The sequence below is a fragment of the Calypte anna genome, chromosome 4A, assembly GCF_003957555.1.
Source record: "Calypte anna isolate BGI_N300 chromosome 4A, bCalAnn1_v1.p, whole genome shotgun sequence".
NCBI lineage: Eukaryota > Metazoa > Chordata > Aves > Apodiformes > Trochilidae > Calypte > Calypte anna.
Window position 1 is genome coordinate 2,057,307 of NC_044248.1, and position 26,063 is coordinate 2,083,369.

At 48.2% G+C, this 26,063-nt stretch overlaps 1 protein-coding gene across 1 annotated transcript; it reads left to right on the top strand.

Moving 5' to 3' along the window:
- Nucleotides 1-2,703: 2,703 nt before the first annotated feature.
- On the top strand, nt 2,704-10,220 carry CCNG2 (cyclin G2). Its single transcript, XM_030450045.1, has 8 exons — nt 2,704-3,042; nt 3,364-3,501; nt 4,481-4,618; nt 6,027-6,277; nt 6,440-6,518; nt 6,610-6,708; nt 7,470-7,675; nt 8,169-10,220. Exons 2-8 carry the CDS (start codon nt 3,391-3,393, stop codon nt 8,299-8,301), a joined length of 1,017 nt encoding a protein of 338 aa, XP_030305905.1. The 5' UTR covers nt 2,704-3,042; nt 3,364-3,390; the 3' UTR covers nt 8,302-10,220.
- Nucleotides 10,221-26,063: the final 15,843 nt, after the last annotated feature.

Sequence of the window (26,063 nt, forward strand, 5' to 3'; positions counted from 1 at the left end):
ATTTCTCTGAGATTTGAATCAGGAAAGGGAGAGGAATGTATGTGGGTGTCACAAGTACCATTTTTAGAGTTGCCATTGTTTACAAAATGAACCTTTTTTTTTGGCTGTTAGGTAAACTGAAGCATATATTCCCCTATGTGGCTTAATGCAGCAGTTGAGGGAAGAAGGACATCCCTGCTCCATCTCTGTGACAGCAAGAGACACTTCAAAATGAGGAGGAAAAAAGTAGGGAATGCCAAGGACAACAGAGAGTGGAGCTCAGAGCCTCTTCCTGTGAACATCACCTGGCTGACACCACTGCAAGGAGTCCTTTGGAGTCAGCTCCATTATCAGGAATCATTGGTGTTCCAACTGGAGCAGATCTGCAGCCTGAGGAGAGCGTAAAACTCCTTTTATCACACACACACAAAAAGGAAAAACATTATAGAACTCGGTCACCGAGTCAGCCTGCAGGAATGCTGTGTTTGGGGGTGCTTGGATGTACCTGATGTACCTGGAAGAGTGCTGGCCTCTGTCAGGAGCATCCCGAGGGAAAGTTGGGTGTGCTCCTGGGCATTTGTCATCAAAATAAACTTGAAGAAACTGTTGGCTGCCATCACTGGCATAGCAGGCAGGAGCTGTGCCTAGAAATAGAGATTGGCATAGCAACCTGGCTGCCTGTTGTGTAGAAAGGCAGCTGATTTTTAAAGGCTGCCTCATTTGATAAACATTTGCTGCTTGCTGGAAGTGCAGAACCCGGCTGGATCACACTGAGCACTCATCTGCTTGAGTCACCCCCACAGCATGGAGACACCAGGAGTCACTGGGCTTTCCTTGGGTTTGTCCCATGACAAAGACTGGATGTGGCACTCAGTGCCATGGTCTAGCAACTGCTCCAGTGGGTCAAGGGTTGGACTAGATGATCTCTGAGGTCCCTTCCAACCTGGCTAATTCTATGATTCTATGATTCTATTTCAGCCTTGGTGTTTGTCAGGAAAAACAGCCCATGGAACACGTCAGAACAGCCCCACAGACCTGCCAGGAAATGATTGGATTTTGCCACATCCCTTTTGTTCAGCTTATCATTTGGTTGGGAAGCTCTTGGATACAGCCCCTGGCCAGCAATCTGCTGGGGGGGGGGTCGATGAAGCTGAACAGGAGCCAGCAGTGTGCCCAGGTGGCCAAGAAGGCCAATGGCATCCTGGGCTGGCTCAGGAACAGCGTGGCCAGCAGGTCCAGGGAAGGGATTCTGCCCCTGTGCTCAGCCCTGGGGAGGCCACAGCTTGAGTCCTGTGTCCAGTTCTGGGCCCCTCAGCTCAGGAAGGAGATTGAGGTGCTGGAGCAGGTCCAGAGAAGAGCAAGGAGGCTGTGAAGGGATCCAGCAGAATTGCTGTGAGGAAGGGCTGAGGGAGCTGGGGGTGTTGAGGCTGGAGAAGAGGAGGCTCAGGGGAGACCTCATCACTCTCTCCAACTCCCTGAAAGGAGGTTGGAGCCAGGGGGGGGTTGGGCTCTTTTCCCAGGCAACTCTCAGCAAGACAAGAGGGCAGGGTCTCAAGTTGTGCCAGGGGAGGTTTAGGTTGGAGATGAGAAAGAATTTCTTTCTGGAGAGGGTGATCAGGCATTGGAATGGGCTGCCCAGGGAAGTAGTGGATTCTCCGTGTCTGGAGATCTTTCCAAAGAGCCTGGATGTGGCACTGAGTGCCATGGGCTGGGAACTGCAGTGGGAGTGGGTCAAGGGTTGGACTTGATGATCTCTGAGGTCCCTTCCAACCCAGCCAATTCTAGGATTCTATGATGGCCACAGCTCCCCGGGGGTCCCTTCCACCTGAGCCGTGGGGCCCCCAATTCCCACTCTGGACACCACAGCTCTGATAAGAGCAGCTTTAGAAGCAGCTTTAGAAGAATCTTTTTCATCCTAAAAGCTCTGAAAACACCTGGCTGGAGCTGAATCTGACCCTTGAAGCTTTTAAATAGAGCTGTGAGATCCAAGTGGGCTTCTTGAAACCCTGGAGAAACAACATGAGGAGAAGGGGCCCACACAGAAATAGCGTGAGGAGAAAGGTTAAACCCGGGTGTTCCGTCCACGGGAGCTGAGCTTCCCTCAGCCTCTCCCCCTCCCCAACCTCGGGGCAGGAGGTCAGGTTTATTTTTACCCTTTATAAAAGCACAGGAGGGCTGTGGGGGGTGCCCTGGGGAGCACAGCTCCAGTCGGGCTCCGGTTGCCCCCGGTGCGCTCCGTCCCTGTCACGGTTGCTAAGGGCCGGGCTGTAGGCGGGGCAGAGGTAGAACCGCTCTGGCCAATCGGAAGAGAGAGAGCGTCAGTCGCGGCCAATCAGCGCCGGTAGGGGCGGGGGTAAAACGAGCTGCTGGCCAATCAGGGGAGGGGAGGGTTTGGGCGGACTTTTCAAACCGATGCAGCCGCCTCAGGGGCTCCGCTCTCCCGGCCCTTTAAAGGAGCGATGCGGCTCTTCCCTGTCTCCCTCCGCCGGAGCCTCGCATTCCCTCTGGAGCAGCGCGGCTCCCGCCCGCTTCCCACCGGACAGCAGCGCGGCTCCCGCCCGCTTCCCACCGGACAGCAGCGCCGCGGGGCGGTTCTGGCACTCCCTGACCTCCGAGCCCTTTCGGGAGGCGCCCCTAGAGTGCGTGACTGGAAGCGGACTATTTGCCCTCTCGGCGGCGCCTCACCGGCCGGGCCTATCCGGGAGCGCTCCGCGGGGGCCATCTGTGTGCCGGCAGAACAAAAACAACGGGGCGGGGCGCGACGCCTCCATTTTGATGCGGGGCTGGGGTGGCGGCGGCTGCTGCTGGGGGCCGGGGATGCTCCTGCTGCTGCTCCTGCCCCTGCTGCTCCCTCAGGCATCGCCGTGACTCGCTGGGGGAGGCGAGCGGGGCCCGCCGCGGGCGGGGGGCACAGGAGGCCCTGCCTGGATGCGGGGCCTGCGGCGGAGCCGAGCTGCATCCGTGCGGTGACGGGAGCCGGGCTCGCCTCCCCCTCCCCGCCGCCGAGGAACCGAGCGGGGAGGGCCGCGGGGAGGGCCCGGTGCCCTCTGATCACCGCCCCGGGTGAGTGTGCCGGCAGGGCCCCACTCCTTGTGGGGGTTTGTCAGGGCCCCTTTTGTTCCTCTCCCCGGGGCTTGAGAGGTCTCCGGCAAGAGGGGATGGGAATGGGAATGGGGAAGGGGATGGGAGTGGGGAAGGGGATGGGGAAGGGAATGGGGATGGGGATGGGGAAAGGCATGGGGAAGGGAATGGGGATGGGGATGGGGAAGGGGATGGAATGGGGAAGTGGATGTGGAAGGGAATGGGGATGGGGAGGCTCCCGGCTGCCTTTGTCCGAGGGGGGAAGCAGCTGCCAGGTGTTGACGCGATGTGTCTGCCCTGAAGGTAAAGGATCCGGAGGCAGGGGAGAAGATGAGCAGCGAGGCACTGTGGCTGTTCAAGCAGCTGAACCTCCACCTGGAGCAGGAGGGGAGGTTCCAGCCCCGAGAGAAGGGCATCAGCCTCATCGAGTGTGCTGCCGAGGTGAGGGGGCAGCGGGGCTGGGGGGGGGGTGGCTTCCTCAGAGCAGGAAATCGGGGGGGGTTTAAAAAAGACTCCGAGCTAACTCCGTTCCTTAACTTCGGAAAGTTATTTTTTTTCTCTATAAACGCCTTCGGGTTTAGTTCTGTCTTAATCTGTAGCTATTAAGATACACTGCACTATCAAAGGTCTGTGACCCACGGGGCAAGGAGAAGATTTAGGCGTTTCATATTGATGGATTAAGCTTCGAGTGAACACAGAGCCAAGAGAAATTTATTATTTTCATCTCGGGAGCTTAGCAGCAGTGTGTTGTAGCACTGCAGGAAGGCTGGGATGTCCCCTAGGCAAGTAGTCACTGGGGAAATGGCTGGCTTTTCACTAGCAAGGTTTAGGGAAACAAACCTAGAAGCACTCAGTGCTTAACAGCCATAAATAACCCAAGTGTAAACACTTCCTCATTAACCACCAGAGTTCTTTTGAGTCCAGGGCAGGCTTGCTTGCTTGCTTTCAGGTGCTTGTGGGGTTTTTGGAAGGGGCCTTAATGTTTAACAAAAGCAGTCTGTGAAACCAGTCTGCTTGTTGGATCTGAAAGCACAACTCTTGTCGCTTAAATATTGACCTGCAGGCAGAGAGGAGAATTAGCTGAGTTTGGTCATCTCTGTTCCCAGAGGGTCAGGAGTCACTGTGTAGGCACCCACTTGGTAACTGTTGTCTTAATAGAGCAAGTGCCTTCTTGGAGATGTGGTTGTGCTGGGTATTGCACCAGTGAGACTGGGGAACTGGCTGTAATCCATAAAGCTTGGGTGTGTTTTGAGTCTTAAGTACCTTTTTTATTGATTTTTCTTAAGTTAAGAGAAATGGAGCATCTTTGGATTATTAGAATTTGCTTTCCTTTGATCTGATAAAGGTGACTTAGGCAGTGAGTGGTCCCAAGCATCAGTGCTACCATGGAATAATTTTGACTTTGCTTCTCTTGCTGTAGAATGAAAATACTCTGTGTCCAAGACAAAGGAATGGCAAGGTGGAAGATCTGTGGAGTCTCACCAACTTCTTTGGTTTTGCAACTGAAACCTTTGTTTTGGCTGTTAACATTCTGGACAGATTCTTAGCTCTTATGAAGGTATTTTGGGGAGATGGGACCTGTTGTGGTGTCAGCTGGGAGTACATGAGCTTGGTGTGAAACTTGACAAAAAAAGGGAAGGTTGTGATTTACTCATTCTATGCTGGAAACATTTTTCAGGCCCTCCTATGTAAATTTAAAGTTCTTGCATGAAAGATGAGCTTCATTGGTGTGATTTATTCAGTATTTTATACTCTGGTCTCTCTTTACCTCTATAGGCAAGTAGCAGCATGGTTTATTTCTCCTAATTAGACTGTAGCCTTCACCATTTAGATACAAAAGACTAAGAAAGGAGGTGTTAAGACAGAACAAAACCAGCTTTTGTTCCAGACTATTTCTAGGTGCTGTTAAAAGCTTGGCTTAGCCCTGGACCTCCAAATGATTGTTGCCTGGATGGTTTTTCTGTGTGTGTGTTTGTGCTGCTTTATGGCAGATGATTTGAACCTAAACCAGTTCCCCCTAAACTGGCAGGGAAGCTACAAGTTGGATCAGTTCTCTGGTCTGAGTGTCCTTGAGGCTGCACCAGAAGTCATGCAGCTCCACGGGGGTGAATAGCAGGGGTAGGAGCAGGTTGTGGAGGGAGAGGACTGCCTGGAACAGGCTCAGGCTGGCTTTCTGGAGGCTTTAAACTGAGTGTAAGTGAGCACTGCCTCTTGGAGCAGCAGATTATTACAGTTCTGAGCCCAGCTTTAGTGGCTGTACAGTGCTGTGGAACATTTCAGCAGAGGGTGCTGAGCTGATGAACTTGCTCTGAATCAGCTGTGTCAGGCTGGAGCTGCCTCCCTGCCTCTGCTGGACATGAAACCAGTCCTGGAGGGGTGAGGTGTGTGAGCTCACTGACCTCAGGACTGCTGGAAATAGAATCATAGAATCCTAGAATTGTCTGGGTTGGAAGGGACCTCAGAGATCATCAAGTCCAACCCTTGATCCACTCCCACTGCAGTTCCCAGCCCATGGCACTCAGTGCCACATCCAGGCTCTTTGGAAAGATCTCCAGACACGGAGAATCCACTCCTTCCCTGGGCAGCCCATTCCAATGCCTGATCACCCTCTCCAGAAAGAAATTCTTTCTCATCTCCAACCTAAACCTCCCCTGGCACAACTTGAGACCCTGCCCTCTTGTCTTGCTGAGAGTTGCCTGGGAAAAGAGCCCAACCCCCCCCTGGCTCCAACCTCCTTTCAGGGAGTTGGAGAGAGTGATGAGGTCTCCCCTGAGCCTCCTCTTCTCCAGCCTCAACACCCCCAGCTCCCTCAGCCTCTCCTCATAGGGTCTGTAATAAGCAAATTCCTCTTCACATTGAAGTGTGAACCTGTGAACCAGCTCCCCTGGGTGGGTTAACTGTTTGCTGAGCAGTGTGCTTGAGCCTGGGGGGCTGGAGGTGTTGCTAGAGCTGCTTTTCATCCCCAGGTGAAGCCGAAGCATTTGTCCTGCATTGGGGTTTGCTGTTTCCAGCTGGCTGCCCGGGTGCTGGAGGAGGAGTGCAACATTCCCTCTGCTCCCGAGCTCATCCGCATCAGCCAGTGTAAATGCACTGTGTCTGACCTCAAAAGGATGGAAAAGATCATTTCAGAGAAGCTGCACTTTGAATTCAAAGCTACTACTGCCTTAACCTTCTTGCACTTGTACCATACTATTGTACTCTGTCATACCTCAGAAAGGTGAGTTGGGGTGGTGGCCTCTGTTCAGCCTTTACTTTGCCTCTTCTCTTGCTTCTGAAATGGTTGTGGTGTTGGCTGCAGAGGGGGCACCTGCTGAGTTTTCACTTCCTGACAGGTGAATTCTTGTTGATCCAAATGCTGCTTCTCTTGGGTGTCTTGCAGGAAAGAAGTTTTGAATCTTGACAAATTGGAAGCACAGCTAAAAGCTTGCAACTGTCGTCTGGTCTTTTCTAAAGCAAAAGTAAGTAGAATTTACTCTCTTTGGCTTCTGAGGTGGCTTTGATTCATGTCGTGTTGAGGTGGCTTTGTTTTTTCTTTTTTTTGTCCTTCAGCCATCTGTTTTGGCCTTGTGCCTTCTCACTTTGGAAGTTCAGACTTTGAAATCTGTCGAGCTGCTGGAGATCCTCCTGCGTGTTCAGAAGCATTCTAAGGTAAATGCTGCTTCTGTGGCTTGTTTTAGGGACTGCTGTACAATATTACACCCAGGGGACTCTTCCTGTCAGGGTACAATCTTTACTGTTGGGCAGCAGCTGAAATAAGCAGTGAAATGGATCTGGAAGCTTCTGTCTGCACCTTGTGTCACTAACACCATTTCACTGGTAGGATGCCAGAAGACAAAAAAACCCAAACTGCTGTGTAGAGAATGATCTCAGGTAGTTAATTAGCACTGGCACATCTTGGCAGCCTGGTACATCTCTAGATGTATGTTCTTGAGAAGCTTCCAATCAGTTTAAGACTACAGTGGCTGCTGGGCTGGTTGTTCTTTTTGCTCAAGTAACTACCATAGGATTTATAGCTTCCAGCTGCATAGTGTGTGTGTTGATGGTCTAAAACAAGCTTTTCACTCTTACAGTCAAGCTACCCCAGTTTCATGGCTTAGAAATAGTACCCTAGAATATGAGTAAAGTTTCATTTTACCTTTGGAAGCAATAAGGAAAGCATTCCCAGCAGCTGACAGGTGAACTTGTCAGCTTAACTCAGAGCTCAGTGTGGGCTTTTCTAGGAGGTGCTTAGGAGTTCAGCCTTAAAAGCAGCCCAGCTCTGACAAAGGTATTGCTGTTATGACTCACTTTTTGATATTTTTTTTTCAATTTTTTTCTGAGAAGGTAAAATGGAGGGAGGGGTTCTCCTTAGAACCTGTGTGTAATAGACTAAACAGATGCTTTTGGTTGGTTTTTTTTTTCCTTTCCAGATCAGTGATAGTGACCTGCTTTACTGGAGGGAACTGGTCTCAAAATGCTTAGCAGATTATTCTTCTCCTGAATGCTGCAAGCCTGATCATAGAAAGCTGGTTTGGATTGTTTCAAGACGTACAGCTCAGAATTTACAAAACAGTTACTACAGTGTTCCTGAGCTGCCAACCATACCAGAGGGTGGATGTTTCAATGAAAGTGAGAGGTTGGTAAAACTTCCACCAGGTGGTTAATTTGTTGGGAATTCTCATTTTCTGGAGATGTCTGTGGCAACTCTGATTAATTAGGCTGATTCAGTGCTACTTGAAAAACAAGTGCTAGCTTTTTGAAAATACTGGTGGAAGTAAAATGCATCTCAAACAGGAAGAAAAACAAAATGAGGAACTCACTGTGGTGGTCAAAAAGTGCAAGTGCTTTGTAGGTTGTGGGAGGGTGTTACAAAGCATTTAAGTCTTGTAAAATAATTTATATTTGATATCTTCAACTCTGGCTTCTTAGTTGGCAGGAGGGGTTTGGTAATAGGAGAAAGGAAATTGTACCTTGTTCTAAACAAACCCTGGTGCTGCAGAGTGTTTGGATCTGGGATGCTATAGAAGGAACAGAGCAGCTTGCACAAGAGCACACAGAAGTGAGGAGTTCTTAGCCACTTGCAAGGGGTTGTGCTTTGTTTAAATCACCTTTCCTCCTGTTCCTTCTAGTGAAGACTCCTGTGAAGACATGAGCAGCGGGGAAGAAAGCCTTAGCACTTCTCCTCCAAGTGGTCTGGAAGGCACCTTCTTCTTTGAACTCAAACCTAAAGCAAAGTGGCAAACTCTTGGCTGTCTGGCTTAGCATTGTGCTGATTGTGTTAGGTTGAGATTTTTCATGCACGATAGTCTTTTTGCAATAATAATAATAATATTAATAATAAATGAGGTGGTAATCTGTGAACTGTATTGAGGCAAGAGCTGCTGTGGTATATTCATGCTTTGAATGCCTGCCTTGGGTTTGTTGTTGTAATTTTAAGGAAGAAAAAAAAAAATCCCAATCAGGTTCCCAGTTCAGCAAAAAAAAAAACCAACTTCCTGTGTAGTTCTATTGTCAGCAAACATAAATGCAGTACCTGGTGGCCCAAAATGCTCACAGCTAAAGACATCAGCCCAAGAGAATTCTGCCCAAAAGGCTGAGGAATCTGGGGCACAGACCTGTGAGGAGAGGCTGAGCAAAGTGAGCTTCCTCATCCTGGTGAGGGAAAGTGGGGTTAAACAGCAGCCTTTTGGGTGTCTTAAGAGGAGGTTGTGAAGGAGATTCAGGAGCTTGAGGATTTCAGGGTCTTGACTGAGAAGTGTTGAGCAAGAACGAGAAGTTTCATTAAATTAAAATTTGAAGTTCTTAATTAATTGGAAGAAACTTGCTCCATGGGGACAGTCAGTCCTGGGAGTGGGCCAAGAGGGGCTGTGCTGTCTTTATTCTGGGAATTTCTCAGGATTCAACATGACAAAACCCCCAGCTGGAGTTCAGCAGTGACCCTGCTTTGAGCAGGGTGTTGGGCTGGAGTCCTCCTGAGGGCATCTCCACTTCTGTTTGGAATTAATTAGATGCCATGGTCTGAGCAGGTCGTGTGAAGTGATGGGTATCCAGAGCACCAGGCTGAAACAATTTACTGGCAAATGGGCCAAATACTGACACTGCTTTAATGCTTTATGTGCTGTGCTCCTTTTTAGCAGGCTCTTGATTTGTGTACTCCAAGCAGGTATTTTATTTCATTTAATTTTTTAAAGCTTGGTTTTCATAAGCTTCAGGAATCCCTCTTTCACAGAGGAATATGCATGGCAAGCAGGTGGCTTCTAGTCAGTCCTAGTTTTCACTACAGGATAGTACCAAGCTTGTGGCAGGGAGTAGTTTCCTATTTTCATTCAGACAGAAGTTTTTACACTGAAATTCACATCGTGTACTTCAGTGGGTTTAGGATTTTAACTGTTAACGTGTCAATCCATACTATTAGCTTGGATTTAACATGGTAAATCTTTAAGTCTACATTCCTTTTAGTATTTAACCCTTGTAGTTGCTTTGCAGTATATCCATGTTATTGATTGAGTCATAATCAGACTTGTTTGCATGCTGGTGTAAAGCAGTTAGTGCAGGAAAAGTTGCTATTATGCAGTAATATCAGGTAAATGTGATGTTGATGAAGTAGTTGATGTAATGGGGGTTTTTTCTGACCTTTTTTCTTGAAGCACAAGTGGAAGTAAGGGTTGCTTTTTCTCCATACTGTGGCTAGGTAGAGCAAGCAGACTCATTAGCTGAGAAAAATGGTGTGAAGTGTGGTGGTGCCAAAGTAGAAATGAAGGAGCCAACAAGCTGTTTTGTTAGATGCAAGCATTGTTTTAGGAAGGTGAGGGAGGTGCTGTGAGTTGCTAAGTGTTAGGTGATTTCGGTTTTATAAAAACACAAAGTTTACAAAAAAAAATGTATATAAAAATGTAAATTAAAAAAAAATGTACAGAAAAAATTTAAAACAAAAAAGGAGCAGAAAATACTGTATTTTTTTACATTGTATGTAACTTTTTTGTAGGTATTGTTGCATGTAGATAGTAATTTATTGTGTACTCTGTATGATACAAACCCTGTACCATCTGAAGATCTCTTCCTCTGAGTCTGCACCTGGAAGTTCCCTTTGGGAATGGGGGAGTAATTTGGTTGCAGGTAACGAGCTTACTGAGTCTTGTTTCAGTTGAGAACAAAATAAACCAAGTGCTGTTATTTGTTAACTGCTCTGAGGTACAGCTGGTTACTTCTACCTGTTGCCTTTATTATTATTGTTGTTGCTGGGTTTGTTGTTGGGGGGTTCTTTTGGTGTTGTTTTATCCTGAAGCTGTGTTCCAGGTTCCCCAGAAGTTGTGGTGAGCAGTTTGCAAAGGAAAAGTGGTTGTGAATCTCTTCTCAGCTTTGCTCCAGTCATCTTCAGAAGGGTCTGTGAGCTCTGTGCTTCCTCCCCTAGCTGGTTCGTGCTGGGATGCCTGTTGGGAATGGTGTCTTTGCACATCTGGAGCTTGGGAGCTCCCACTAGTGGTAAAGTTTGAGGTCAAATCATCTGGGCTTTGTTGGATTTGTTGTTTGTTGCTGCTGTGTCCAGGCTTCTGAGTGAAACCCAGCTGTGGATGTGTCTGCATCGTGGCCATCCAGAACACCTGGAATAATTCCTCTAAGGCAAACTCGAGCTTGTTTCCTTGTCATCTCATCCTGCTCATCTTGAAAAATACTTCCAAATGGTGCCTGTCTTGCCAAAATTAAGGAAAAAGGGGCTGTAAATGGTTCTTGCTGGGAAGAGGTTTCCAGCCTTAGAGTGAAAGAGAGCCAGGCCCTGCACTGCTCTGCCTGCTGAGCTGTCTGTCAGCATTATCCTAAACCTGGTGTACTGTGTAGCTGGGTACAGACCCTACCTCTTTTTGCCCTTCTTGTGTAAAGAATGGAGTGAGAGAAAAAGCAAAGATCCTTCCAGCTCTGTGCTGCTCTGGAGGGAAGTTCTGCCTTGGATCTTCCAGCATGGAGACAAGGCAGTGTGTGTGTGGGCTGGGAATCACTGAGATGCTGTCACTCACAGGCAGGGAGCATGTGTGGGAAGAGTAGGGCCATTGCTACATTAAAATAATCCTTTGATTTTATGGCCTTCAGAGCTACTTATTTTTTAAAATACAGAACACTCTGCAGGGCCTCTCACTTCCCACGTACAACAGATGCACGATGGACACTTGCTATGCCTAAATTCTGCATAAGATTCCCTCCTCAGAACTCACACCTACTGCCAAAAGCCACTGCTGTACTGGAACTTCATCTTGGCAACCCAGGCTGTAATGTTTTGTGAGGAAAGGCTTCCTTGCTGCCTGCTGCCACCTCTTTGAACATGAAAGCTGCTGCAGCCAAGATGTTCAGCTCCTACTTCAAAGGTGCCCACTCAGGTCAGCTCAGTACAGCACCCACCCCACTCAGGAGTCAGCAGATGATGTGTGTGCTGTGTAGGTGGGCTGGGAGGAAGGTAGGAAGCCATGGGCAATGTCCCTGGGTTCACCAGCAGCTTGGGAGCTGACTTTGGTTAATAAAAGCTTGAGGTGAACCATTCAGCCCCTTTCAACTCACTCCCAGCATGAAAAGAAATGTGCTTGCAAGAACATTGTCAGGTTTATTTCTGTGGTTTGATAATTTAGCCTCAACTTTGATTTTGCCAGGTCAGATAGCTGTGTTATCCCTCAAAGGAGCTTTTGCCTGGCTCTGTTCTAAGAATGGGGCTTGTAGTGGTTGCCTGGTTTTTAATAGCAGAGCTGTGCCTGGCTTTTAAGAGCTCTTTGGGGTTTTTCTTGTACCGTGAGGTGAAACTTTGAACTCTTGCAAGTCTCAAAGGCTTTAAATACATCCTCATTTTCCTAACTGCCTTGTCAGGAAGACTGGTTTGGGTGTGGGGATGAGGGGGCTGAAAGAGAATGTTCTGGGGGGGGAGGCATCTCCTGGCTGTATGGTTTGTGTAGCAGCTCTGGGGTGTTAATCCCTGTGTCTTTGGAGCAGAGTGTTGCCTAACTTAGTTAAAGAGCAGGGCTGAAGGTTGCCATCATGTAGGGAGGCTGGGAGATGTTATCACACTGCTCAGTTGCCCTCCTCTGAATTGGGCTGTGAGGGATCTGTAGAGGAACCACTTCTGTTCCTGGTGAATTGTCACCCCATAATTAAATGACAATAATGGCCTTGTAAACAGGAAACCTGAGTTCTCTGCCACTTCATTGCATTACAAGTGACAAGGAGAAATAAAATCTTACAGCATAAATCAGTTGGTGTGTTCAGGCCCTGGTTGGTGACAGCTCTTTTCTTTTTTCTATCTGGTGGGGAATGTTCCTGTGTGTCAGTGCTCAGAGCAGGCTCCGTGCTTGGCTGGACCATGAAAGGCTGAACCATACTGGGAAGGAAACATTTGAAATAAGAGTGCTGCCCCAATCTCCCACCATTCTTGGCTTGCTTGGGAAGGGGCTGGCGTAATACAGAATCATAGAATCCTAGAACTGGCTGGGTTGGAAGGGACCTCAGAGCTCATCAAGTCCAACCCTTGATCCACTCCCCCCATGGTTCCCAGCCCATGGCACTCAGTGCCACATCCAGGCTCTTTGGAAAGATCTCCAGACACGGAGAATCCACTACTTCCCTGGGCAGCCCATTCCAATGCCTGATCACCCTCTCCAGAAAGAAATTCTTTCTCATCTCCAACCTAAACCTCCCCTGGCACAACTTGAGACCCTGCCCTCTTGTCTTGCTGAGAGTTGCCTGGGAAAAGAGCCCAACCCCCCCCTGGCTCCAACCTCCTTTCAGGGAGTTGGAGAGAGTGATGAGGTCTCCCCTGAGCCTCCTCTTCTCCAGCCTCAACACCCCCAGCTCCCTCAGCCCTTCCTCACAGGAATTCTGCTGGATCCCTTCACAGCCTCCTTGCTCTTCTCGACCTGCTCCAGCACCTCAATCTCCTTCCTGAGCTGAGGGGCCCAGAACTGGACACAGGACTCAAGCTGTGGCCTCACCAGGGCTGAGCACAGGGGCAGAATCCCTTCCCTGGACCTGCTGGCCACGCTGTTCCTGATCCAGCCCAGGATGCCATTGGCCTTCTTGGCCACCTGGGCACACTGCTGGCTCCTCTTCAGCTTCCTGGCAATCCAGACTGCAAATAGAATATAAAACTCCAAATATAATAGGTGAATACCTGATCCTGGGATCCCACTTGGCTGCCAGGGCTTTGAAGCTCAGGGCAATGGGAATCAGTGGATCCTGAGGCAAGAGCAGGAACCAACTTCCAGTTTGGAGCTCAGGGTGCATTGCAGGGGGCTTTTAACAGGGGAAAACGTTTGTGTTTCCATTTTCAAACAATGTTTTAACTCACAGGTGCTGGCTCCAGCTCCCTGAAAGCTGCATGTGTGTGAGACTGGTGACTCAAGAGATTTTAAGGATGTGCTTTGCTAGCAGACATGCTCAGGGAGCAGGATCCATTTGGTGTGCACAAGGCAGGGGTGATGTTTGCACCCCATCAGCAGCTCTCCGTGCCTGGGGAGAGACCCAGAAGGAAAGATAAACAGGGGTGGATGTGCACAGATGGGTGGCTGAGCAGAGCCTTTGCTGGGTGTTCTTGTTTAACTGCTGTGTACCTCCTGAGAGCAGAAGGTAATGATTTGAATTCAGGTCCTGACTGCCAGGTTTCCAGTTCTTGCTCTGAATTCCTGCTGTGTATAAGTTTTTCTGGAAGAGAGGCAGAATACAGAGGAGGTAATGTCTAACGTGTGCTGACAGAACTGCCATTGCTCACTAACTTCTTCACAAAATAGCTTCATTTTTGCTCCAGCAGAGTGCCAAGCAGTGTAAACCAAGAACAGTTAGTGGTGGAGATCAGCATGGAAGTCATCAGCTGGGACAGCTGAGAGAAACTGGAGATTTTATCAGCATGTGATAATAATAATAAAGCAATAGATTAGAAAGTGTTGGACAGCCCTAAGGATGTCTCCAGCTACTGTGTGTCCCAGGAGCAGATCATTGGTGTTCTCTTGCCATGCCTGCTGCAACAGGGATGTGTCACACAGCTCTATGGCTTCAGCATGGTAAGTCTACTGCATGTATTGAAAGGAGAAAGTTGCCATAACAACTGAACAAAATCAATTAAGAGTAATGAGCAATTAAAATCTCATCCTTCGTGTTGCATAAACATAGCATTTTCCTGATGAATTAGTAGTTATCTTGTCTCTAGACCTGTATGTTCTGTTCCTAATTTGCAAATCTCAACAATTTTTGAATTAATGAAGCATTTAATTTCATTTAATTTCTCCTTCAAAGAGTGCTGCTGGGTTGGTTGGTGTTGGGTTTTGGGGGTTTGGGGTTTTTTTTCTATTTTTTTTTTTCTTCAGCAAGTAAGTCTTTGTCAGGGAGATATAAACACTATCACAACCTCTAAATGAAGGAAGCATTTGTGATGGGATTTCCAGAGCTCTCTCCTGCTCTGAAAGCCACACCACATGCTGGCTTCGTGCCCACCCAATGAAGTCAAAGGGAGAAGGAGCCTGTGGTGAGGAATATTGCCCTGGCCCTAAGAAGGCAAATCCAAACTCCTTCTGTCACACGCTTCCTCCTTGACCTTCTGTGTATTTTTGACTTGCTTATTTCCTTTGTTCCCTCTCAGTGGAGCAAAGATGGGAATAGCTCCATGCTCTGGCTCTCAGTCATCAAGGATAAAGCAGCTGGAAGAGGGACCCACCTATGGTGGTTGTGCAAGTTACACAACAGCAGAAATGCAACTTCTCTGTTTACTTTGCAAGACCCTGTGTGCTTGCCCTCTGAGAATTTCATGGAGCTCTGGGTAAAATGTTTCAAAGGTTAGAGTTGAATTTATAATCCCAAATCTCCAAGGAACTTAGGAAAAATGTTACTGTGGTCTAAACAGCAGTCTTCTGTACAGTGAGAGGGCAAGGGATTTGGGGTGTCTCTTTCATCCAGAGCCTCAGTTATTAACTATGTTAGGGAGCAAAAGGACTTGAGGTGATCCCCAGTTTTGGCTTCTTGTCCTGTTGCCAAAGCAAAGGCTGAGAGCCTCCTGGTTCATGCTGCAGATGATCAGGAGCCTGGTGTGGTTTAGATGCTTCTTATCCCAGATGTCAGGAGAACAGCAGGAGAAAGCTGTTCTGTGACAAAGAGCAAAGTGGCTGCTGCCTTGCTGTACCAGGAGAGCAAAGGGACAGCAGGTCCCAGCTGATGCTCTGTGCTCCTGCAGCAGGTACAGGCTGTCCCTTGCTCAAACCCTGCTCTAAGGAGCAGTTTTGGTGTAGTGCTCATGAGGCCAAGACCTCCTGTGCTGGGAATGCTGCTTCCTTACCAAGGGCACTGCCCAGTGCATCCAGGGGTCATCTGTCAGATGCCTTTTGCTTTTCTAAGCTTTTGTTGTTCCATTAAATGAAATCCTGCTGTCTTTATCCTGTCTGGGCAATGGGGAAAAGCCACACAGTCTTGAAGCTGTAACTGTGACATGAGACAGCTCCTTCTATCAGCTGTGAAATCAGATGTGGCTCTGCTGAAGGAATTGGGGCTGGTTCCAGTCTCAGGATGGATACTGCCACTGGGATAGCTGCTGTAATATTCCTGCAGGCACAAGTTAGGGATTCACTCTGCATCCCAAACTAATTCCACATTAGTTCTCAGTCTGGTTTTCTTTAACATCAAGTGATGGTGATCAACTCCTCATGAATGCACGGGCTGGATTCTTGGCTTTGTCTTGGGTTTTCAGTGTGACTTTGGAGTAGCTGCTTTCCCACCCTCCAAAGATACAGCTAAATTGTTCTCCCATTTGCCAAATGAGACTGATAATCTCTCCCCACCTTTGTTGCATGCTTGGCATGTTACTGCAGTGATCCAAGTGCTGTGCACTTTCTAGCCATGGATGTAGTGTATCTTATTTCCATTTGCATATAGCAGTCTCACCTGGAACCTTTGGATGCAGCTGAATAAAAAAGATGACTATAATTAAGGGCTGTTTTGTTGGCTGGAATAACGTCTGGGTTCTTATCCTCTCATCTACTAGCAGATATAATAAGCAAGAAGTTACCTTTGGTGATAGCTTAGCACTCTCCTCAGATCTCCAGGATGAATACAGATTAATTCCTTCCAGGGGAATGACAACAGCTTTAACCTCCACTGATGCCTCATCTGTGGCTCTGCCCCTGCTTCTCTGCTTTCTGCAGGTACCTGGCAGCATCACTTGACTCCTGAGCACCTCCAGTCAAGTGTAATCCTTCAGCTTTCCTTCTCTGGATTGATTTAGCTTGATTTCATTGCTCCTGGGACCTGAGAGAGGGCAAAATCAAACCAGGTGACTGTGGGCTAAGCAGGAACAAGCCTGCTCTGTGGTAACACAGTCCTTGGGGTGCTGCAGGCACCTTCCACTCAGCCAGGGATTTGGTCCAGGATATTCTGGATAAGCTTTGATCTCACCAGGCTGTAGTTCCAAAGCAGAAAACCCACTGGATCCCAGGTGTGTAGCTGAAGAAGATGCAGGCAATTGACCTCTCTGATGAGCAGAGAATGGTGCTGTAGAAAGAGGGAACATTTTTATTCCTTCCATCACTGATCAGGTAGGCTGCTGGCTGCTGCAGGTGGAGTGAGCACATATTCACCAATGTAGGTTTGGGGAAATAGATGCAATGCATCAGGAAGTGGGACCAACCATTCCTGTGCAGAATTTCAAGTAGAACAGAAGTCCTATTCAGTGTCTGGGTTTAGAAACCATTTAGCATAGCATCTCCCTCTTCCCAAGTGAACCACTTTGTGTCCCTCTCAGATCCTTCTCCTTCCCTGAGGAGGAACCAAGGTCACTTCGCTGCTTTTGACCATTTCTCAGCCTCACTTGCAGAGCAGCAGCTTGCTGTACAGGGAGGTACAACATTGGTTTTTCTCAGCTACATAACACTCAAAACTAATTTGTAAAACCTCTCATTACTTTCTTTCTTTTCCCATTTTCCCTTTTAGTGTCAGAAGGTGAGATGAACAAAGCTTTCAGTATCTTTTTCTAGAATTCCCCTGCCTGCCCTGGGCAGGATCTTCAGCCAGCTTTCTTGTTAGAGCACTGTCCTTCAAATGCAAATACAGAACCTGTTAAATGAAGTCCTATTTACACTGCTGGGTGTTCTGAGGTACATTTTAACCACTGTGTGTTTGGAATTGTTTTGTATTGCTGTGGCTGATGGAAAGAGACTTTGTGCAATGGTGAACTTGGTAGTTCTATTACTCTATTTAATGGGTTCTGACCACAGCTGCCATAGAAGCCTGACTCCTGAGTGCCCCTGGAATTCATCTGGTACAAAAGGTCCACCTGAAGTCACAGGGCTGAACTTTTCCTATCTAACTTTCAGTCCTCAGATGATTAAAGCCACACCAGCTCTGGTCATGAATAATTTTCTGCTTCAGTGGGGATCAAGCTTTTCTGTTATTGCTTTCTTTAGGCCTTTCCAGGCCAATTTTTCAGATGCTGTTTTGTGTGGCTCACTGAGGTCAGTGATAGCCATCTCTTGCTGATGTCACTCTGTGATCAGTTTCTATCTTTTGGCATTATTTCTTGAGCTGCAAGCAGGAAATAACTCATGTTTTTTTAAGTAAACAGTAGATGATGGTGCTCTGTATCTGGTACTTCCCTCTCAACTGATGTCCTGCGTGCCTTACATTACATAAAAAGGCAAATAAAATGCTTGGTGAAATGGATTGCTTTTTGGAGGTGCCAGGCTCTCAGCTCTGGAGATCAAAGTCCTTTTTCAAGTAGCTGACAGCAGCACACACTTCCCTGCACTTCCTCCTGTCCCTGCTTCAAACCCAACCTCAGGAGACTGGGTTTCTGAGAAGCAGCTTTGTGCTGTGGAAATTCACCCAGCTGAGTAAAGCTCCTTTCCTGCCTGGCTGAAAAACTCCACACATCTGCCTGCAAAACCTGGCCTGGCTGGTTGCAAGATAACTTGGAACTGCACATCTTTGGGCTACTGCCTCTGCCTGTGGCACTTTGTAGGGTCATCTTGGCTATAAAATAGTGAAAGGACTCAGTCCTTGTGGGTTTCTGCCCCTCAAGGATACCCAGGATTCACTTTGTGGAGAAGAGGAGGTGGGGAGTTCCAGGGATTTGCTTTTGCAAGAGTCCTTGTGACACTGACAAGTCCCAGGGCTGGGTGTCAGTCCATCTTTATGGGATCCCATAAGCACCTCCCAGGCTGGCAGATTCCCTGCCTGCTCCTGCAGTGACACAGCAGAGGTTGTTCCTTCAGCGTGATGGGTTCATGTTGTATGGGTCTCCCTGAAGAACAACTCCAGTACAACTGCTCAGGTTCCTTGCAGGGATTTATGGAGCCTGTTTGGATGTGGAACAGTTTTTCCCAGCTACATGCAGAAAGGGTGATTTTTCCAGGAGTTGAACACCTCCAGCTGCCACTGCTTTCTGTAGGAGCTGAAGGGATTCATGAGCTCCAAACCTTGGGTCTGATACACCCTGGGGTGGTGCCTGAGGGAGAACTTGGGATGTGAAATAGCTCATCAACACCTGAGCTTTGCAAATGCTTGAGTCAGTCCTTATCTTTAGTAACAGGTTTTGGAAAACAAACAAGCAAGTGAAACTGTCCTGCATTACTGGGGGCTGAGCTACAACCAAATCAGAATGTTCCCCAACTGCAGGAAGTCTGAAATTCAAATCTCCACTTTGAGACTGGGCCAGTTTTTTTGATTTCCATTTCAGAAGCAGAACTGCCTGGCAGTGGATGAAGCCAGGAGTAATTGGCCAGCCCTGGAGTCTTAACAAAGTTTGGAGCAGACAGATAGAAGCAAAGATCCCAAAGTGTAAGGTGGAGAATCTCTGCCATTTTCTCTTCAGTCCCCAAGCATTTTCAGAGCTGGGTGCTGGTACTGATGGGTTTGAGGTGTGTGCAGGGAGAAGGTTCTGGACTGGAGCACCATTTCCAGAAGTGGGGTCTTAGGAGAAACCATTTCCCATGCCCTATCAACACCAGAGAAGGATCACTGGATTCTGGACTCATTAAAAGCCTGAAAATAAACTATTTAGAGAACATATTAACAACAATGTGAAGGGTGAAGGGTGACTGGTGAGTCCTCTCCACTTGAGCATGCAGCTCAGCCTTGGAACTCTGCTACCCTGTAGCATCCAGCTGTCTCAGTTTGCTCCACACAGACACCCATTATGCCAAATTTGGTTCCCAAAGCTGTCACTTATCAAAACACTTGAACTCACCTGAGCTGCACAAGCCTGGTTAATGCCCCTGGGCTCCAGCTCTGTGCTTTGGGCTGATGGGGTGAGCTTGGTAGAGGAGCTGCCTTGCCCTGTGGTGTAACACACTCCTCTGTGTCCTATCAGTAGTTGGCAAATAGTTGCTTTTCACTTTCTTTTTGCTTCAGCTATATTTTTTTTTCTATTTGACTTCAGTAGAGTTTTTTCCTCAGTTTGCTATTGCCTCTCCTGGCCTGCATCTAGTAACTGGTTTGCTGTGGTTTAGAGCAACCTGTATGGGATGTGAAAACCCAGACTGGGAGAGTTCTTCTTCCCCCATTTCCAGCATAAGTAATGCATGCAAATCTTTCCAGTACATGTTTGGGAAGTTATCTAACTCTGGTTACTTACCTGAACCTCCTGATAGCATTGTCATGCCCTTTGGAGTGAAAAATCAGGACAATTTATGTCCCTGCCAACTTCTCAAACCCTCAGTGTTTTCAGTTGTTTAGGACAGCAACAACACTGAAGTTATTAAGAGTCTGCCATGAGGGGAGGGACTTTTCATAAGAGTTTCCAGTGACAGGACAAAGGGAAATGGGTTTAAACTGAAGGAGAAGTGATTGACTGGAGCTTAGGAAGCTCTTCAGTATGAGGGTGCTGAGACTCTGGAACAGATTGCCCAGAGAAGCTGTGGCTGCCCCATCCCTGGAGGTGTTCAAGCCCAGGTTGGATGGGGCTTGGAGCAACCTGAGAGGTGTCCCTGGGCATGGCAGAGGAGCTCTAAGGGCCTTTCCAACCTCAGCCATTCTGTGATTCTATGAAATCTTGCCAAATTAATAGAAACAAAAATATGATGGGAAGGAGAACTTGGTGTTTTGGGGGTTTTTTTGCCTTCCTGGAAAAGGGAAACTCTTGGGATTGGTCACTATGTGACAACAAAAGCATCATCTTTGCTATCTCTGTTGTTGCTTGATGGTGGCATTTTAGCAGCTCTTATCACAGATAACCTATCAGACTCTTTCTGTGAGAAAGATTTGGACAGAAATCCATGCTCAGGGGTAGGTTTTGTGGTTTATAAGGAAAAGAAGAGAGTAGGTAGCTGCTGATTACCATGCCCTTGCTCAGCAGTGGCAGATGTGTTAGCAGGAGCAGACAGAAGCCCCAGGACACTGTTCCTCCCTTCGGCAGGAGGGGTGTAAGCAAACAAGAGGTCCCGTGTCCCAGCACTGGGACAGCCTTGGGGAGGAGGGCACATCCTGCAGGGCCACCCATTTATCATCTTGTGGTGACATTTCTGCTGTCAGATGGAGAAGATGAAGCCAGCCCGGCTGGGTGCCTTTCAAGCCCTTTCTTTTAAGCACACTTGATAACTTAGATGCAAGTTTTTCAAAACCAAGCCAGTCCCTTATCTGAAGTGTATTACAATGAAGGGAGGCCTTTCCTTTCCTTTCCTTTCCTTTCCTTTCCTTTCCTTTCCTTTCCTTTCCTTTCCTTTCCTTTCCTTTCCTTTCCTTTCCTTTCCTTTCCTTTCCTTTCCTTTCCTTTCCTTTCCTTTCCTTTCCTTTCCTTTCCTTTCCTTTCCTTTCCTTTCCTTTCCTTTCCTTTCCTTTCCTTTCCTTTCCTTTCCTTTCCTTTCCTTTCTCCTTTCCTTTCTCCTTTCCTTTCCTTTCCTTTCCTTCTTCCTTCCAAGTTTACATCCACAACCCACCCAAACCTCTTTTAGGTTTTTATAGGTGCCTTGTCCCCCCTTCCCAGCTGCTTTGGGGTTTGCCCTGTGCTCATAATGAGGATGCAACCACAAAATGCCCTTCAGGGGATGTCATTTCACTTGGCACCTGCATGGTCCAGCAAGATCAATACCAGCAACATCCCCTCTGCTCAAAACCTGAGCAAGGAGTCTGTCCCTTTGCAGAGAACAGTTCTGGTGGCATCTCACAGTGATCCTCAGCCACATCAGTCCTCCTGATGTTGAAGTGGCAGAGATAGGAGAGTCTTTTGCAAACTGAGAGATGAAAAAAGGACACCCACAGCATCTTGGTGGAGAGTGAGATGCTCGGGCTGGGACACACATATTCCCTGTTTGCTGATGCTGGGCTGATGAGAGTGATGGAGTCACTTCTGCAGGGAGGTGGAGAGACAAACCTGTAGGGCTGGGGGTTCTGTGGGGAAGAAGTGGCAAGTGGGAGTTCTCACTGATCTGTAAAACAGCCAGCCTGGGGAGGAAGGGGCACAGAGAAGTCATTCAGCCATCCCAGCTGCAGATGATTCTATCTAAAGGGCTGTAATAGCAATCTTTAAATGGTGGGGGCTAATTTGTGGGAAGGCTGGGTGGAAATGCAGAGAGGCAGGACAAGGATGAGGGAAATAGTGTTTTGCCCTGTGTGGTTGATGAGAAGTGGCAGAGCAATGCTGCTAGCTAGAAAAGGCTGTTAAGAAATGGGAGGAAGAAAATAGGTGTTGAGAGAAATGATTTCTCAGCTGACTTCACAGCAGCTCTCTGGGGAGGTGAAAGGCTTAGAAGAAATCAGACTCTTCTCCTCTTCTCCTGGGTTTCAGCTTGATTAACATCAGGAGAAATGAAACTTCCACAGATGAAAACAACCTGCAGAGAGGGAGAGCCAGGGGGAGGAGAGAACCTACCTGGCAGGGGAGTCATCAAGGACAGAGGTTCTTCAAGTGCAGGCTGCAGGGCACCTGAGGCTTGCCAAGCCTCTCCATGCTCTCTATAAGGGGATATTCTGTAAAAAACTGAGGCATTGCATTTATCTGGGGCAAGGTTCCATGATCCAGGCCTAGCAGCCCCCTGACTGATCCACAGCAGAGCTTCCAAAAGTTTTCTTTAGGCACGAGTATTCCCTGTATTAAGAAAAACCAAACCTTTTTGAGACTAAGAAAGAAAACAATCTCCTGGAAGTTCTGTGTTTTACCCTGTGATTTCATTTGCTTTCTCAGAGAATTAGCCTTTTAGGGGAAAAAAAATCATAATAAGGACAGTTTGAATTTTTTCAGTGCTTAATGTCAGACTTAATCAGTTATCTGAAATCCATCTCTGGTTCTTACTGTGTTATTTTAGGGCTGTTCTGGGTAGCCTGCCACAGAATGGCTGGAATAGCAAGAAATTACCCCTTTTGCAATCTCCATCCTCTTGATCCTGACCAGGGAAAAACAAGCTCAGGGCTGTGTATGTGTTGAAATCCTGAGAACTGGGAGAAGTCTGGCTGCAGAGTCCCTGCAGCCCTCAAGGCTGTGTAAAATGGGTCACTGGAAACATGAAAGCAGAATGAAAGGAGAGAGGAGAGCCTGTCAGTCCTGGGGTTTTTTGTTCCTTGAGCACAAATTTAATGCTAAACTGCTCTTCTGACTTCAGGGATTGACACGTGCTAAAAAGCTTGGCTACAAGGAGAGGAGAGAGCAGAAATGAAAGGGAGATCCTGTGCCTCTGGAAGCAGCAGTGATTTAGTGAGACTTTTGGGGATTCCTGGAAATGTGTTCCCACTTCGGTACCACTTTATGGAAGCAACTTTTCACAGGATGAAGAAAACTTGTGGGATTCCTCTAGGGTCCTCTCCTTGTGCTTTCAGAGGCAATGCCCAGCATCAGCCTGCCCTTGGCAGGGAGGGCATGGTACAAATCCCCTGTCCCAGCATTTGGGATGATGTGAGGGATTCTCAAGGAGAGAAAAAACCCCATGGTCCCCTCCGTGGGTCATGCACTGGTGCAAACCAACACTCTGCTCCCAGCTTGTAAAACTGAAGCTTGGAAATCACTGCAGAGAAGGGATGACAGAAACCTGCAGGGAAGTAGTCAGGGGGTAAAATGTCCTTAACTTCTTTCTGTCCTCCTCTAGTTTGCCTCCTCTGCTCCTCTTGCTGCCACTCAGCAGAGAGCTGGGGGTGGATGGAAACAACCTCCCCTCTCCCTGGCTCCCAGCTGGAAGTGTTTTGCCTGGAATTGGGCAGTAGATAAAGCCCAGGCTGGAGGAAAACTTCCTGCAGGCTGGAGGAAAACTGGTGGTCACCTTTCCTACCAGAGAAGCCTCTGGGGATAGAGCTGGGAAGCACAAGCTGCCTGCAGAGATGAGAGGACTCTTCCTTCATCACTCCTTGTACAGCTCCTGCCAGCTGTTAGGCTGCAATATGTAAGTACCAGTGGGTTTTTTTCCCAGTTGTTGTACTGGTTGTTTATGCTGATGGCTGCTGTTTTGATTGAAGAGGAACTTGTTTATTCATAGAAATGCTGCTTGAGCTCACCTGCCTTCAGCTGGAAGTAAAAGTCTCTGTTTGCCTGCATGGGGGGAGCCTCTCCCCCAGGTCGGTGTTAGCAGGCCTGGGGAAGGCAGCACATGCTGTCCTTTGAAGGACACAGCTTGTGGGTGTCAGCACAGCTTGTGGTTGGAATTGACTTTCTGTTAAAAAGTTGTGTGCCAACATAGCAGTTTTTTACCTAGTTGAAAAAAGATGGTCTTGGGGGGGAAAGAAAAGGAAAGAGTCTTGAAACAACCCAGCCAATTCTATGATGATCCTATGAAAGTATGTGTTGAGGAGAGCAGCTGTAACCCTGTCCTGAAACTACAGTAATGGCCTTTTGGGTTGCTTCTGGCTTCTTTGTCCTTTCTGGAAAGAGATGTGTTGGTTTGTCTGCCAAGCCAGGCTTGTCTTCTGGGCAGAAGTAGAAGAATAAGAGGAGACTGAGTGGGGGAAGGAGCAGAGGCAGTGTGCAGCTGGAAGTGAGTGCCAGGCAGTGCTGAAGCTCCTTAGGCCACCTATTCCTAGGGTCTGGCTCCATTTGATGCCACAAGGTTGGCTGAAGCTTTGGCTCCAAGGTCCCAGTGATTTGTTGGGACCTTCTCACCTCCACATTACAAAAGCTTCCTAGAGGAAATGGGACTATTTCAAGGGCTTGGAACTTCCTCTTAATAAAACAATAACCCATGAACTTGAGCTGCTCCTTTGAGAAGTACTCAGAGAGCTGCTCCTCATTCCCTGGGAGCCAGGGGATAAGATGCCACCAGTGGAGGTGTGGAGCAGCTGGAAGCAGGAGCTGGGGAGTAGATAGCAGGGCTAGAAGCAACCTTTTAAGACTTAGGAACAGATGAAACAAGGGACCTGTGCCAGTTTTTTTCCCTCCAGAACTTAAAAACCTAGTGATGGGAGCATGGCCCCCTCTGTTGCCTGCAAGTGATGTCCCTGTCTAGCAGGACACAGTGGTGCAGGTACCAGCCCCAACACTGCCACCAGGTCCCAGACAGCTCTGTCCTGCCCCGGGGAGCAGAAAATCAGCTGAGAGCACTGCCTGGGAAACTGGTTTCACCCTCATGTGGGGAAGAGAAGTGGCACTGAGACTCTCTGAAGCTTTTCCAACCAAGCACTGGGAGCTGAGAAGCTCAGGGGGGAAAAAAGGGGGAAAGCAACATTCCTCTGGGTTGTGTCAAAGCCCAGGAAGGGTTTGTGGTGTCAGCTTCAGAGAGCTGTGGCTGGAAATGGAGCTGCAAGAGAGAAACAGACGTGGTGCCCTGTGACAGGGGCTCCTGGTTCCTGGGGATAAGCTGGGGGTGTTTGGACTCTGGAAGTTTTGTATGTGCTGTTGTTACTGCCCCAGGATCCTGCTTTTTTCCATGTAAAACTTTGCTGTCATGTCTTTGAACCAATCTTGATTTTTTTTGCTGCAGATGCTGTCTGCAGAACAGGGGCTTGGGTTGGGACAGGGATGGCTTTACCTCCATTTTAAGCACTCCTAACTTCCCAACCCTATTAAATACTGCTGGGGAATGTGCAAGCTCTGGAAACAGAGCTCCTGGCCTCCTTCCAGAGGGGAAAAGGAGGAAGGAGGTTTGGCTTTGCTTTGTTACTAATTCTAGAAAAAACCCACAACTTCCTCCGTGTGCTTCAAAGCACAGACGAGCTGTGAGGATCCTGTTTCCTTTTGAGCCCAACCAGGCAGCTAAACCTGGGAAAAGCCACCCTACCTCAGCAGCCCAAACCACTGGAGCTCTGATGGGGAGCAGGGCTTTTGCTGAGAGCACAGAAATTTGCTCAGGCTCCACCTAAAACTCTAAATTCCTGTGAACCAACCCGAGGTGTCGTGGAGAGGGAGGAAAATCCCGTGGTGTGTTTGTGATGGGAGGTGGGGGAAAGGCTGTTAAGACAGGATTGCAGTGTGTTTGGGGTAAAAACGGTATGTGGGGGACATTTTGCTTCAACCAGTGAATGCTAAGGGCAAAATATTGTGTAGCAAATCTATAACTACCTGAGAGGCCATTGTGGGGAGGTTGGTGCTGCTCTCACAGGGATAGGAGAAGAGGGAATGGGTTCAGGGTTTAGACTGGGCATCAAGAAACACATTTTCACAGAAAAAGTGTTCAGACACTGGAATGGGCTGCCCAGGGAGGTGGGGAGTCCCCATCCCTGGGTGTGCTTAAGGGTTGCTTAGATGTGGTGTTGGGGTATGTGGTTTAGGGGAGAACTTTGTAGAGTAGGGATGGGGTTGGACTTGATGGTCCCAAGGGGCTTCTCCAACCTGAAAGATCCTATGAGTTGAGCATCCCAAGTCTGGCACTGCTGCCCTGGGGAAAGGCAAAGATTGAATCTAAAGGATTCAAAGAAAAAATTCTAAAAAGATTCTAAAGAATCTGAGAAGGCAGAGCCAGGGCCCTGTCCTGAAGCAGTGTGTTGTGAGGGCTTCAGACAGTGCTCAAAGTGCCTCCTCTGCCTGCTAAAATAATGCTGCTTCTGGCTGGCCATCAACTCCCATCTTTTGAACACAGCTTTGCCATGTCTGTGTTGTCACCTACCCTGTCACAGAGGTGTCACAGTGGCTGTGGGTTGGGAGATTGACTTCCCACAGAAGGAGT